This window comes from Mytilus galloprovincialis, chromosome 9, assembly GCF_965363235.1.
Source record: "Mytilus galloprovincialis chromosome 9, xbMytGall1.hap1.1, whole genome shotgun sequence".
Lineage (NCBI taxonomy): Eukaryota > Metazoa > Mollusca > Bivalvia > Mytilida > Mytilidae > Mytilus > Mytilus galloprovincialis.
Window position 1 is genome coordinate 1,899,361 of NC_134846.1, and position 14,003 is coordinate 1,913,363.

General features: G+C 35.5%; 1 protein-coding gene across 1 annotated transcript; it reads right to left on the reverse strand.

Moving 5' to 3' along the window:
* Window positions 1-5,535: 5,535 nt before the first annotated feature.
* LOC143046456 (uncharacterized) lies at window positions 5,536-11,567 on the reverse strand. The gene is made up of 2 exons (XM_076219617.1): window positions 11,503-11,567; window positions 5,536-6,312 (listed from the first exon to the last, which is right to left on the reverse strand). The coding sequence occupies exon 2, from the start codon at window positions 6,301-6,303 to the stop codon at window positions 5,536-5,538; it is 768 nt and encodes a 255-aa protein (XP_076075732.1). The 5' UTR covers window positions 6,304-6,312; window positions 11,503-11,567.
* Between the last annotated feature and the right edge of the window lie 2,436 nt (window positions 11,568-14,003).

Genomic DNA, 14,003 nt, shown 5'->3' on the forward strand with positions numbered 1-14,003 from the left:
ATTTTTAGTTTTGGGGACAATCTCAAACTAGACACAAACTTACAGGCTAAACTATTATATACTCAATGTTCCTGTGTTTTAAACATAACGTTGTGGTATTAAGTTAGACTTTTGATCTTACTTTAAATTGGACTGAATATTCGAAGTAAAAGTACGATTTATGGTTTGAAAAAATTAACCTGACTTCGGTATGTGCGGTAAGGATTTCCAAGATCATTCCAAAACACACTGTCGCCGTGGTCCGCATTGAAGCAAATTGATGCTTTTAAAAAGATAATAATTTGCCTATCTGTAGATATTTTTTCGACTTGATTTTCGATTATGCACAAAAATAACCTATCCACATGTATGTGCATCTATCACCGTCGACTGTCTTTAATCTAAAGGTTTTACAAATATATCGTAGCTTCATACTATTACTTAGGTGAAAATCATAAATCTTAAATTATGCACCTTCAATAAACTTGTATATATATATAGCATAAAGAAACAGATGTAAACGATTTAAATATACCAACTTGGCTCTTTACAAATATTAATAAGCAACACATTACACTTACAGTTATTATTTTGAGAAGATCCCCTATTAGGTGTTTTCCAAATGAAATATCAATTTGAAGATAAATTAAGAGAATCACAAGATAGAAGTGATTTTTGGTAATACTTGCTGTTAATTCGCATGACAAAAAAAAACAGAAAAAAAAATAAATTCTCGGAAGTTATAAATCGATTTCATTGAGAATAGATGGGTAAGTTTTTTATTTTCTCATTCTAATCTTTATCTGTTTTTATATGAATTTTTATGTTTTAGAGAAAACTTGAGCCAAAGATTTTATTGATACTAGTATTGAAAAAATTAGAAAAAAGCATGTGTACTGTTTATCAATCAATTTAAAATACCTTGCTAATTTTTGCATCCAAGAAAAAACAAAACAAAACGGAGATCAGTGTGGGTATCATCTTTTGTTTACTTTTATACTTATACCGGCAAGTTTCCCTCCCTTCGTCACTGTCTACCTCCACGACAGAACACACCTTGTGTAACCAGTGTTAATGATTTAAACGTCTTGTATTTAATTATATAATAAGTAAAATAATTGCCACTCGATGTTCAGCAAAGCAATCAATCATGTATTTTATGGCATTCTATTCGACTTCAACGCTAAAACTCGTCCGACCCTGAGTGTTTACAACTATTTTTGAAGACTGAATTTGACCGAGAATAGTACAGCGGCACACAGATTCACCACAACCCTCCCCGAATCCTTGCGTTTACGGGCATATGCTCCTCTGTCCTTTTCCATTATTGCGCTTGTCCTGTAATATAATCATCCGAATAACCTTATTTTTTTTTAAAGAAAATGAAAATATATTCTAGAACACATGTAAAACGACAACTGTCATGAAAATTATATTGCTCCACTGATTGCAACGAAAAGGAGTAATTAAAAGTTGGATGCTAATAAAAGTGGTCGAACTCAGTCGTGTGCTGGCGTTGTCGTTTAATCAGTGATCAATAAAGGCAACAGTAGTATACCGATGTTCAAACTCATTAATCCATGGACAAAAAACAAAATCGGGGTAACAAACTAAAACTGAGAGAAACGCATTAAATATAAGAGGAGAACAACGACACAACACTACAATGTAACACACACAGAGAATAACAAATATAACATCATGAATTTGGGATAGACAAGTACCGTGACACGTCTTATCGCAATGTGAATTTACACTAAAAAATAAGAGAAAACAAACGACGCAACGTTAAAATGTAACACATACAGAAACGAACTATAACAAACAATGGCAATATTCCTGACTTGGTACAGGACATTTTTAAAGAAAAAAATGGCGGGTTGAACCTGGTTTTGTGGCATGCCAAACCTCCCCTTTTATAGCCATGTATAATATAACATTAAGATGACAACTCAACACTACAGGACTACAATATAAATAAATTGGAGAATTCAATTGACAAAGAAATACACGAACAACAACCAACAAAAGGCAACAAGTTGAAAATTTTAATACGCCAGAAGTGCATTGTATACACACAAGATTTACTAGTGATGCCCAGATACAAAAGTTTGAAAGCCGAAACATCAAACTTGCCAGCATTCCCTAATTCGTCATAAAATGATTCTGATTTTCCCATTGTTTTTTTTTGTTTTTTTTGTTTTTAAATATTTCTCTCAGCAGCTAAAGAGAAAACCAAGAGAAATATTTTGAAACTTTCGAGGTCGAATGATGTGGAGACCTTGTTCAAATATTTCACACTTTAAATAAATCTTGTTTAGATGGAAAACATGGCTGCATAAAGTTCCTGTGTCAAATCATAATTTCGCCTCAATAAAAGGAAAATCTTACCAAATTCTAACGGAACTATCCAGGAATAGTGGAAAAATATTTTCATTTCATTTCTAAAAGCATAGAGAACATGCATATGACCATAATATGTCTTTAGTGATTTCGGACAATTTTCATGAATATCTTCTCTCGGATCTGAAACTTCAATGCAAATATTTGACTATTTTTATAATTGAAAACTCAATCTGATAACTAGATCAATGATGCCCCCCCCACTCTGCTCTGAAGTCACTGTATTATAACAAAGTCAATGTAGGACTTTCTTTGAGATTTTATTGTGTCTGGGAGACACAATGGATTCACCCGCAGATGCAAAGTGTTATTTTGAAATAACTATAACATTTAACCGCTTATACCCCAAAAATGGCAAACTACATGTACTTAGTATGCAAATATTAATAAAAATCTAAACCTCGACCACATGCACACTGTAACGTGTAACCGGGCGATCAATGGATCCGTATCTGAATAAATCAGGATTTCAAGTGTTCAACCTAAATTTGCACCACAACAAGTTGTCCTATTTAAAACAATTAACACACCCTTAAATGAATTCACAATGTCAAATATATAAGCTACACAATGCACATAAACTAAATTACAAGGTGAAGTTCCTCATTCACTTTGTATAAACACAATGCCTTATTATAGAATATATACACACAATGTCACTATGCAATCACTTTGCAACATGTATTAAGCCTGAGTATTCACAATGTCACTAATATATCACTATGCAACATGCATCAGACACTTAATTACACAATGTCACCAACGGATTACTATGCAACATGCATCAATTTATATCACACAAAACGTATAAACACATTATCACATATATACAACATCTATTAACAATATTCACCAATTTGTAATATCACCTTTGAATATTCAATAAACCACTATAACACAGTGACACAATAACACTTGCACAATGCTTCAATGCACAAGGAATGTATATGAACACAGCTCAACTCACACACTAATTATCACTATGAATCCGAACAAAATGAATATATTCCAAACTGGTAAGATTAAACACAGTGCACTTTCACTTAAACACTTCCACAATATAACAACTTGCAACACAAGCAAGTATACACTTTGTACTTTCACTGTACAATAACTTATTATATAAGTTCACTTTATAACACAATCACTATTCGAAATATTCACATATAAATCCAAACACTATAATTTATATCCTTTGAATCACTAAAGCCACTCTACTTACCAGTTGGAATATTTAATCCTAGAAGTTCACTCTTCAATGGTCCACATAAAACTGACAAAGTTTCTCTGTCTTGAGCTGGCTTATATACTACCATATGGAACGGTCCATTATACGTGAAGGGGTGAAAATCAAGACTATACCAATTTTAGGGGTGTTTTTAGTAATAGATGGTGCTCCAACTATGGAGAAACTTGTATACATATAGAAGCACAATTAATAAGGAAAGACAACTGGAATTTCACATCGAAATAAATAAACTATGACCAATTTTTGTTACACTACCCACGCCTCAAAAATCATGCGTCCTCGCATGACTCCTTGAATACATCTGACATGCTGATAAAACATCTATCAAATTGGTCATTTTTCATACCCAAACTCTTACCATAGTGCAGTCACTATTTCCATTGGACATATCTTCTGACCACAACGTCAGGCTACCCTTTTGTCCATCAGGTCTTAACTGATGACATCACAAGGCACAACCCGTAGAAACAAAGTCTACATATGTCCTAATTCCTGTCAGCCATATCAAACATATTGAACTTTCTTCTTATGAACAAACACTATTCACAGTATATTTCTCCTTTTTGTCCGATTAAAACTTTTTAAAACTTACTTCAAAATATCCCTGTTTCCAACAATAACATCTTTCCTATTAACATCTGTAATTTTGAGTGTCACTGCCAAAGAAAATTTAAAAGGTCCCTAACAAATTTTGCCTCTGCAGCGGCCCCAAGGAGCCTACTCTTAACGAAATCTGCAGGAGGGGTCTTTTACATGCACAGGGCGTGACATGTGCCTGTACATGGGGCCTCGGATTTAACGTCCCCATCCGACGGACTTTCAATAATAAAAACACAAAAAACACAAAAAAAACATGGCAGTATTGTATGATTTATTTCAGTCATTTCTTTTGACTGAATAAAAATAAACACAATGTAGCAACACAATCATATAATAATCAAAGTCAAATTAAACTTTGAAATCATGATATAACAAATTCTTCGCTATTTACTTAGGAACCTTCTTTTCAACAACTTTCACTTGTTTGCCATCTTTCAGATACTTTGTAATTGTCTTGACGTATACAGTCTTTATATCATCTAGATTACAAGTACACTGACATCTGTGAGGTATTTTATCCGATCCCAGAGTCGCTGTATTAATACTGGTTATACCAGGCATTGTCCTGATAAGTTTTGTTTTTAGATCCTGTACTGTAGTTGTTTTCCTTTTCTTTGGTGCAATTATAGGCATGGGATCTGTTTTCTTCCTGAAAATTCTTCCCATGTTCACACTGTCATCTATTTCGTCTACAGGCTTCTTTGGCTGACTAACAATAAGTTCACTTGGTTTATCAACAAGTTCTAGATCATCATCATCCTCATCACTGGAGATATCGAACAACAAAACCCTTACCCGATACTTCACTAAACATGGGACGTCTTTGATTTCGTAAACAATTCTTTATGTAAAGCAGATCTTTGTCATTGTTTTGTAATTCTTCGAGATGGGATTGATCCTCCTTATATTCGTCTGAGGTGTCCGTTAAAACGCAGACACTTGCTTCCGTTTTCTCATGTGTTTCGTCCCAGTTGGAAAAATAACCACACTGTTTACAGGGTATTCGACTTAGAGCATCGGCATTTCTATGTTGAACACCTGGACGATGTACTATTTGTATTTCATACTCACTAAGGACTTCTAACCAGCGAGCTAACTGACCCTCTGGATTTTTGAACTGCATAAGCCAGCGTAAGGAGCCATGATCGGTCCTAACTACGAATCTCCTCCCGTAAAGATAGTGTTTATAATGTTTTACAAAGTTTACAACTGCTAGGAGTTCTTTTCTTGTTACACAGTAACGTCTTTCAGCCTTGCTTAAGGTTCGGCTAGCATAACCTATCACAACTTCAGATCCTTGATCATTAAGTTGTGATAAAAGTCTTTATATCATCTAGATTACAAGTACACTGACATCTGTGAGGTATTTTATCCGATCCCAGAGTCGCTGTATTAATACTGGTTATACCAGGCATTGTCCTGATAAGTTTTGTTTTTAGATCCTGTACTGTAGTTGTTTTCCTTTTCTTTGGTGCAATTATAGGCATGGGATCTGTTTTCTTCCTGAAAATTCTTCCCATGTTCACACTGTCATCTATTTCGTCTACAGGCTTCTTTGGCTGACTAACAATAAGTTCACTTGGTTTATCAACAAGTTCTAGATCATCATCATCCTCATCACTGGAGATATCGTCATAATCTGTAAACAGACTCTTTGAGTTGTCCAACTTTTCAGTATCTTCAAAATTTTCCCCTTCTTCTGGTTCTGTAGTTATTTTTGTTTCATGTGTGTCCATTGTTTGAGTTGAAGGCTCACTTTCACATACAGGTTTATTGTTGTTGTTTTCATCTTTACTTTTATCTTCAGAGACAATCTCACTGTCAGTGTCCTCAGAATCATCCTTAGTATCTGTACTACAATGAATCTTTTTAAAGTGCCTTGTGAGATTGGCTCTCTTGTTTGTGTTGTAAGAACACAATTCACAGAACAGCCGTGAATCGGTACATTCAATCAAATGGCGGTTTCGGTCTTCTCTATTTCCAAATTCAATTGGGCAGAATGGGCATTGAAACTTTTCTTCCAAGGCTGGTGTAAACACCACCTTCTTTGGTGTTTTCTTGGTATTTGGCATGATGTCCTTCTGAAAATACAGCAATAAGAACACACTATTAATCTTTAGAATAAACTATAAAACAATACCAACTATATACACAATTTTATGGACATCATGAAAACTAATTTTTTTATATATATACATATATACACTTATGATACATATGAACGCCTAATCAACACAGTAATCTTTCATCCATACAGGTTTACAACGCCTTCTCTTTTCAGGCTCATGACTACTTTCTTCCAAACACTTTGTTCCTAAGTCACTTGTCACAATCTCTTCTTCATTTTGCATGTTTCCCCAACCTTCCGTACTACACACATCGTTAACTGTTTCTCGTTCCCGACCGTTCTCACTTTCTATTGCCTCGTCTCGGAGCCTTTGCATATTCTTCTTGCGGATTCTATCAACATGAATAACCTGCTCCTTTCCTCTATAAGCACAGTTGACTCTGTATGTAACTTCTGTACACTGATCTATTATCTTATATGGACCTCTCCAAAATGAAGTAAACTTCGGTGATCGTCCACTTTTTCTCACAGGAAAATAAACGTACACTTCGTCATCCTTTTCAAACTTTTGCCATGACAGCTTTAAGTCGTGATATCTCTTTTGTCTACGCATTGCTGTCTCTGTATTCCTTCGTACTATTGAATGAGCACTTTCCATCCTTTCTTTCATTTTCCAAGCCCACTTATTGGTTGGTATTTCTTTTTGTGCCTGTGGCATCTCGTACATAATGTCAAGTGGAGTTGAAACTTCTCTACCAAACATCAAGTAGTTCGGCGTATAACCTGTTGTCTCATGTTCTGCACTGCGATATGCCATCATGACATAAGGTAGATATTCGTCCCAGTCATCATGATTGTCGTTCACATATGCACTCAACATTTTCGCAAGTGTTCCATTGAATTTCTCTACCATCCCGTCTGATTGGGGGTGATATGGGGTTGTTCTTGTTTTCTTTATGTTTAAAACTCTGCACATTTCATGAAACAAGTTGCTCTCGTACTGTCGTCCCTGATCGGAATGAATGTATGCTGGCATTCCAAACCTTGTTATTACTTCTTCAACTATCAGTTTTACTACCGTTTCAGCCTCCATATTTGGCATCGGAAAACTCTCTGTCCATTTTGAGAAATAGTCTGACACAACGAGGATATACTTGTTTCCATTCTTTGTTTCTGGTAATTCCCCAAGTATGTCTGTCGCTATTCTCTCCATTGGGAAACTGCTTTGAACTATTCCCATTGGTGCCCTTTTTGTTGGAATTGGTCGTTTCTTTCTAGAGCAAAAGTCACAACCCCTGATGTACAATCTTACATCTGATTGTAATCCAGGCCAGTAAAATGTAAGTCGTATTTTTTCTAATGTTTTTCTTGTACCCAAATGTCCTGATGTTTTATCATCATGACATCGCTGAAGAACATTTCTTCGTTCTGTAAACGGTAGAACTACTTGTCGTCGATTTTTCTCTTTTTCACTCTCATAATTCCGGATTAGAATTTCGTCTTCTAGTTGCAGATTCTCCCACTGAGACCACAAGCTTCGAACAACAAAACCCTTACCCGATACTTCACTAAACATGGGACGTCTTTGATTTCGTAAACAATTCTTTATGTAAAGCAGATCTTTGTCATTGTTTTGTAATTCTTCGAGATGGGATTGATCCTCCTTATATTCGTCTGAGGTGTCCGTTAAAACGCAGACACTTGCTTCCGTTTTCTCATGTGTTTCGTCCCAGTTGGAAAAATAACCACACTGTTTACAGGGTATTCGACTTAGAGCATCGGCATTTCTATGTTGAACACCTGGACGATGTACTATTTGTATTTCATACTCACTAAGGACTTCTAACCAGCGAGCTAACTGACCCTCTGGATTTTTGAACTGCATAAGCCAGCGTAAGGAGCCATGATCGGTCCTAACTACGAATCTCCTCCCGTAAAGATAGTGTTTATAATGTTTTACAAAGTTTACAACTGCTAGGAGTTCTTTTCTTGTTACACAGTAACGTCTTTCAGCCTTGCTTAAGGTTCGGCTAGCATAACCTATCACAACTTCAGATCCTTGATCATTAAGTTGTGATAAAATGGCACCAATTGATTCATTACTGGCGTCTGTATCTAAAATGAAATCCTTTGTGAATTCAGGATGTGCCAGAATCGGGGCTTTTATCAGGTGGTTTTTCAAAATGTCAAAAGATTCCTGGCATTTAACACTCCATATATAGGGCTTTCCTTTTTCTGTAAGAACGTGTAAGCATCGGGCTATACTTGCAAAGTTTTGTATATACCGTCTATAATAACTGCATAGTCCCAAAAACGAACGTATTTCAGTCACATTGCTTGGGATTGGCCAGTTTTTCACAACGTCAATTTTTGAGGGATCTGTGGCGATCCCCTTTTCTGATATTACATGTCCCAAAAATAATACCTCTTTTGCACACAAAGAACATTTCTTTGCTTTAAGCTTAAGACCAGCTGAACCTAGCCTTTCAAATACTCGATCAAGATTAACTAACATGTCGTTAAATGTTTTTCCAGCTACAATTACATCGTCTAAGTAAACTAAACAAATGTCCCATTGCAACCCTGCAAGAACTGTTTCCATCAATCTTTCAAATGTACTGGGTGCACAGCATAGACCAAAGGGCATAACTTTGAATTGAAACAAGCCTCGTCTTGTAGTGAAAGCTGTTTTGTAACTATCATCAGGGTGCATTTCCACTTGCCAGTAGCCTGAACATAAGTCCAGCGTGGAGAACCAGGCACTGCCGGCAAGTTGTTCCAGGGAATCGTCAATACGAGGGAGAGGATATGCATCTTTTACCGTTACTTTATTCAATCTCCGATAATCAACACAGAAGCGATAAGATCCGTCCTTTTTCTTTACTAAAACAACACCTGATGCCCAAGGACTATTAGATGGTTCAATAACTCCTTTTTTTAGCATATCATCAATGTTCTTATCCACTTCCTGTCGTAAATGCACTGGAGCGCGCCTAGGAGGTTCTTTAACTGGTTGTGCATTCCCAGTATTGATTCTATGTTTTACAAGATTAGTGTGGCCTAACTCCTTATCAGATTCAGCAAATAAACCTTCATATTTGCTGATAAGTACTTTTAACTGATCACTTTGTTGTTCGTCTAAATTTTCACAAGCCTTCTCATATAAAGCCTTCAGATCCGAGCGAAGTTCAAATGATTGCTTGTTTTTTAAATCCGAATGGGTGTTTTCACAAACAGATTCAATCTTATGTACTTGTCCAATTGTTGAACCCTGGTACACAACCTGCGAGTCTTGCTTCATATTCAGTAACCTAACAGGAACACATTCATTAACTTTTACTAAAGTTCTAGCTATCAAGGGCCCATCGTTTTTCGCACTGTTTTCCGATGGTTCAATAACACCCTCAAAACTATTCAGATTATATCCCCCAGGAAAACATACCTTTCCGTTTACCACAACTTCTGAAGATGGGGGAATACTAACTGTTTCTGATGACACAACCCGATAGCAACCTAAGGGTCCCTCAAATATTAATTGTATCTCAGATTCTCCTAGAAAAAGCCTTTCAGACACAACGTCCAATACGCATTTGTTTGCCTTAAGAAAATCTAGTCCAAGTATTCCTTCGGCTTTGATATCCGCTACAAGTGCTTCAAACTTAAATGTCTCCTTTCCAATTTGAATACTAAAATATCCTTTACCGTACAATGTCAAAAGTCCACCATTGGCTGATGTTATGTTTTGGGATGTTTCATAAAGTTCGACCTTACAATGCTTTGGCAAACTTTCATAAAGTTTGAAGGATACAATAGACAACGTTGCTCCTGTATCAACAAGAAATTTACAAGATCGTTTGTTTAAAATTGTATCAACATACATACCGGCGTCTTCAATGATTGAGACCCTTGATTTAGCATTATGATTTTGACCTCTGTTTGTATATAGTCTTCTTGTTGTATCCCTTCGCGATGGACTTCGACATTCCGCTTGAAAGTGTCCTAGTTTACCACAATTGAAACACCCTTTATTTCGTTTATTGTTTGTTACCCATCTCTTATTGTCAAAACTGTTACCTGAAATTTTCATTTTTTCTAATTCACTTTGCAAGGTTTTTATCATTCCCTCCATTGTTTTCATCGACATCTCTATTTTTTCCATAGCACCCGTGTGTGCTCGAGAATTGATATCAGTAGAATCAATGTTTTCACTTTGATTTGTAGACCGCAAATGACCACGATTCACCCTATTGCTACTTTCAGCCTGGTTAAAGGCTTCTAATTCTACTGCTAAGCGAATAGCTTCATCTAAATTAATGGGCCGTGATTGCTTTATTTTTAATCGCATTTCTGAATCAAACAATCCATCAATAAATTGATCTTTTGCTAATGTTTCGCGCACTTCACGCGGAGCTGTTGGGTATGCAAGGTTAGAGAGTCTCCTTACTGCTTGTCCCATTTCAGGCAAAGTTTCAGATGCCTTTTGTTTCCGTTCACGAAACTGAACTCTGTACAGCTCTGTTTGACTAGTCGGAGCAAAACGTTCCTCAAGTGCATTAACAAGTGTCACAAAATTACTTCGCACATCTGTGGGTAGATCGCCTAATACTGCTTGCGCTTGGCCTCGAAGTGAAACTGCTAGATAAAGACCATTCTGGTTTTCGGTCCAATTATTAACTAATGCAACCATATCAAAATGAGACTTGTAGTCTATCCATGAACTTATCCCGTCGTATGTTGCCGGTTTGCACTTAACACCTTGATTGTGGGGTTCACTATTTCGACATTGTTTGTCGATATCTGTTATTTCATTTTTAGTATTTACATTACGTTCACGCTTTTCGGCACAACTATTGTCACTTTTTAAAATTTGTTTATTTGCACTCAGAGGCAAAGTATCTTTTTCGGAAAAACTATCACTTTTACTCGGTAGACTGTCAACAAAACGTACTTTCGGTTTTTCAGTCCTAAACACTACCGTATCTCTTGATAAAACATTCTCCTCACTACTCATATCAACACCACTTGCTACTCCTGAATCTTTTTCACTTTGCGTAATAGTAGATTTAATCTTTTCACTCTTAGGCGTTGAATGCATAAAGCTATGTTTCAAACTGCTTTCTAATCTTTCAATAACATTGTTTATCTGTCCAATATCTGAATCAAATTGATTTTGTGCCATTTTATATTATTGAACAGTACTCACCTTATGCAATTTTCTTCAACTTTAATTTGTATAATACTTCTTGTACCTCTATCTTTACTTTAACTACAAAAAGAACAATAACAATTATCTATAAAATATTCACAACTGGATCAATCATATATATGTATTTACATTAACGATTTAGACACATGAAATCCCACCGCTTGCCACCAAATTTGTAACGTGTAACCGGGCGATCAATGGATCCGTATCTGAATAAATCAGGATTTCAAGTGTTCAACCTAAATTTGCACCACAACAAGTTGTCCTATTTAAAACAATTAACACACCCTTAAATGAATTCACAATGTCAAATATATAAGCTACACAATGCACATAAACTAAATTACAAGGTGAAGTTCCTCATTCACTTTGTATAAACACAATGCCTTATTATAGAATATATACACACAATGTCACTATGCAATCACTTTGCAACATGTATTAAGCCTGAGTATTCACAATGTCACTAATATATCACTATGCAACATGCATCAGACACTTAATTACACAATGTCACCAACGGATTACTATGCAACATGCATCAATTTATATCACACAAAACGTATAAACACATTATCACATATATACAACATCTATTAACAATATTCACCAATTTGTAATATCACCTTTGAATATTCAATAAACCACTATAACACAGTGACACAATAACACTTGCACAATGCTTCAATGCACAAGGAATGTATATGAACACAGCTCAACTCACACACTAATTATCACTATGAATCCGAACAAAATGAATATATTCCAAACTGGTAAGATTAAACACAGTGCACTTTCACTTAAACACTTCCACAATATAACAACTTGCAACACAAGCAAGTATACACTTTGTACTTTCACTGTACAATAACTTATTATATAAGTTCACTTTATAACACAATCACTATTCGAAATATTCACATATAAATCCAAACACTATAATTTATATCCTTTGAATCACTAAAGCCACTCTACTTACCAGTTGGAATATTTAATCCTAGAAGTTCACTCTTCAATGGTCCACATAAAACTGACAAAGTTTCTCTGTCTTGAGCTGGCTTATATACTACCATATGGAACGGTCCATTATACGTGAAGGGGTGAAAATCAAGACTATACCAATTTTAGGGGTGTTTTTAGTAATAGATGGTGCTCCAACTATGGAGAAACTTGTATACATATAGAAGCACAATTAATAAGGAAAGACAACTGGAATTTCACATCGAAATAAATAAACTATGACCAATTTTTGTTACACACACCTTCAATAAATTTACAAACAGACAGCAAAGTGCAAACCTCCTAACATTGAAACTGTAGGAGGAGTTATCTGGAAACGCTCCTATTAAGCAAGTAAATACTCCAAAAATGAACAAACTTCAATTATCTCCCAAAAGAGCAAGTCCATATTTTTTTAATCGAACTTGGACTGCTAGAATGAAACCGTATTAGCCGTTCATTTGAGGACTGCAAATCAATCAACATTTAAAACCGTTACCATTTTGATAATTAAAAAAACAATAAAATTTGCTTGATTTTTGGTCGAAATTTAAGTCTTATTTTCATAAGAAAGGACATCTGATGGTCAAGGTGTAAACACAGCACTTAAGTTGTCTTTATAAGTCAATACTATAGTACTCTAGTATATAAATAATCTACTCGTAGATCGCCGCGATATAGCCTTTTTGTGCTGAATCGGCGTAAAGCAATCACCAATTAAACAGAACATAATACATAAAATGGACAAAGGGGAATAACTACAAATTGCAATACATTTACTCGGTCCTGTAAAATGACCTAGTATAAGCATTAATTTTTTTTAAATTACCAAATTACCAAAATAAACAAACTAATGTCTATTTTTGATTATATAACATATTTTCAGTGTATATAAAATTGAGAAAGGAAATGGTGAATATGTCAAAGCGACAACCATCCGACCATAGAGCAAACAACAGCCGAAGGCAACCAATGGGTCTTCAATGTAGCGAGAATTCCCGCACCCGTAGGTGTCCTTCAGTTGGCCCCTAAAATATGCATAATAGTACAGTGATAATGGTCGTCATACTAAACTCCGAATTATACACAAGAAACTAAAATTTAAAATCATACAAGACTAACAAAGGCCAGAGGCTCCTGACTTGGGACAGGCGCAAAATTGCGGCGGGGTTAAACATGTTTATGAGATCTCAACCCTCCCCCTATACCTCTAGCCAATGTAGAAAAGTAAAAGAATAACAATACGCACATTAAAATTCAGTTTAAGAGAAGTCCGAGTCCGATGTCAAAAGATGTAACAAAAGAAAATAAATAAAATGACAATAATACATAAATAACAACAGACTACTAGCAGTTAACTGACATGCCAGCTCCAGACCTCAATTAAACTGATTGAAAGATTATGTCTTCATCATATGAATATCAGGTACAATCCCTCCCGTTAGGGGTTTAGTATCATACTATCATAAAATATATGAGAAGAACATAACCCGTGTCAT

Bases quoted from the DNA above. Each gene is read 5' to 3' on its own strand.
- LOC143046456 (XM_076219617.1), bottom strand. From the start codon at position 6,303: ATGCCAAATACCAAGAAAACACCAAAGAAGGTGGTGTTTACACCAGCC.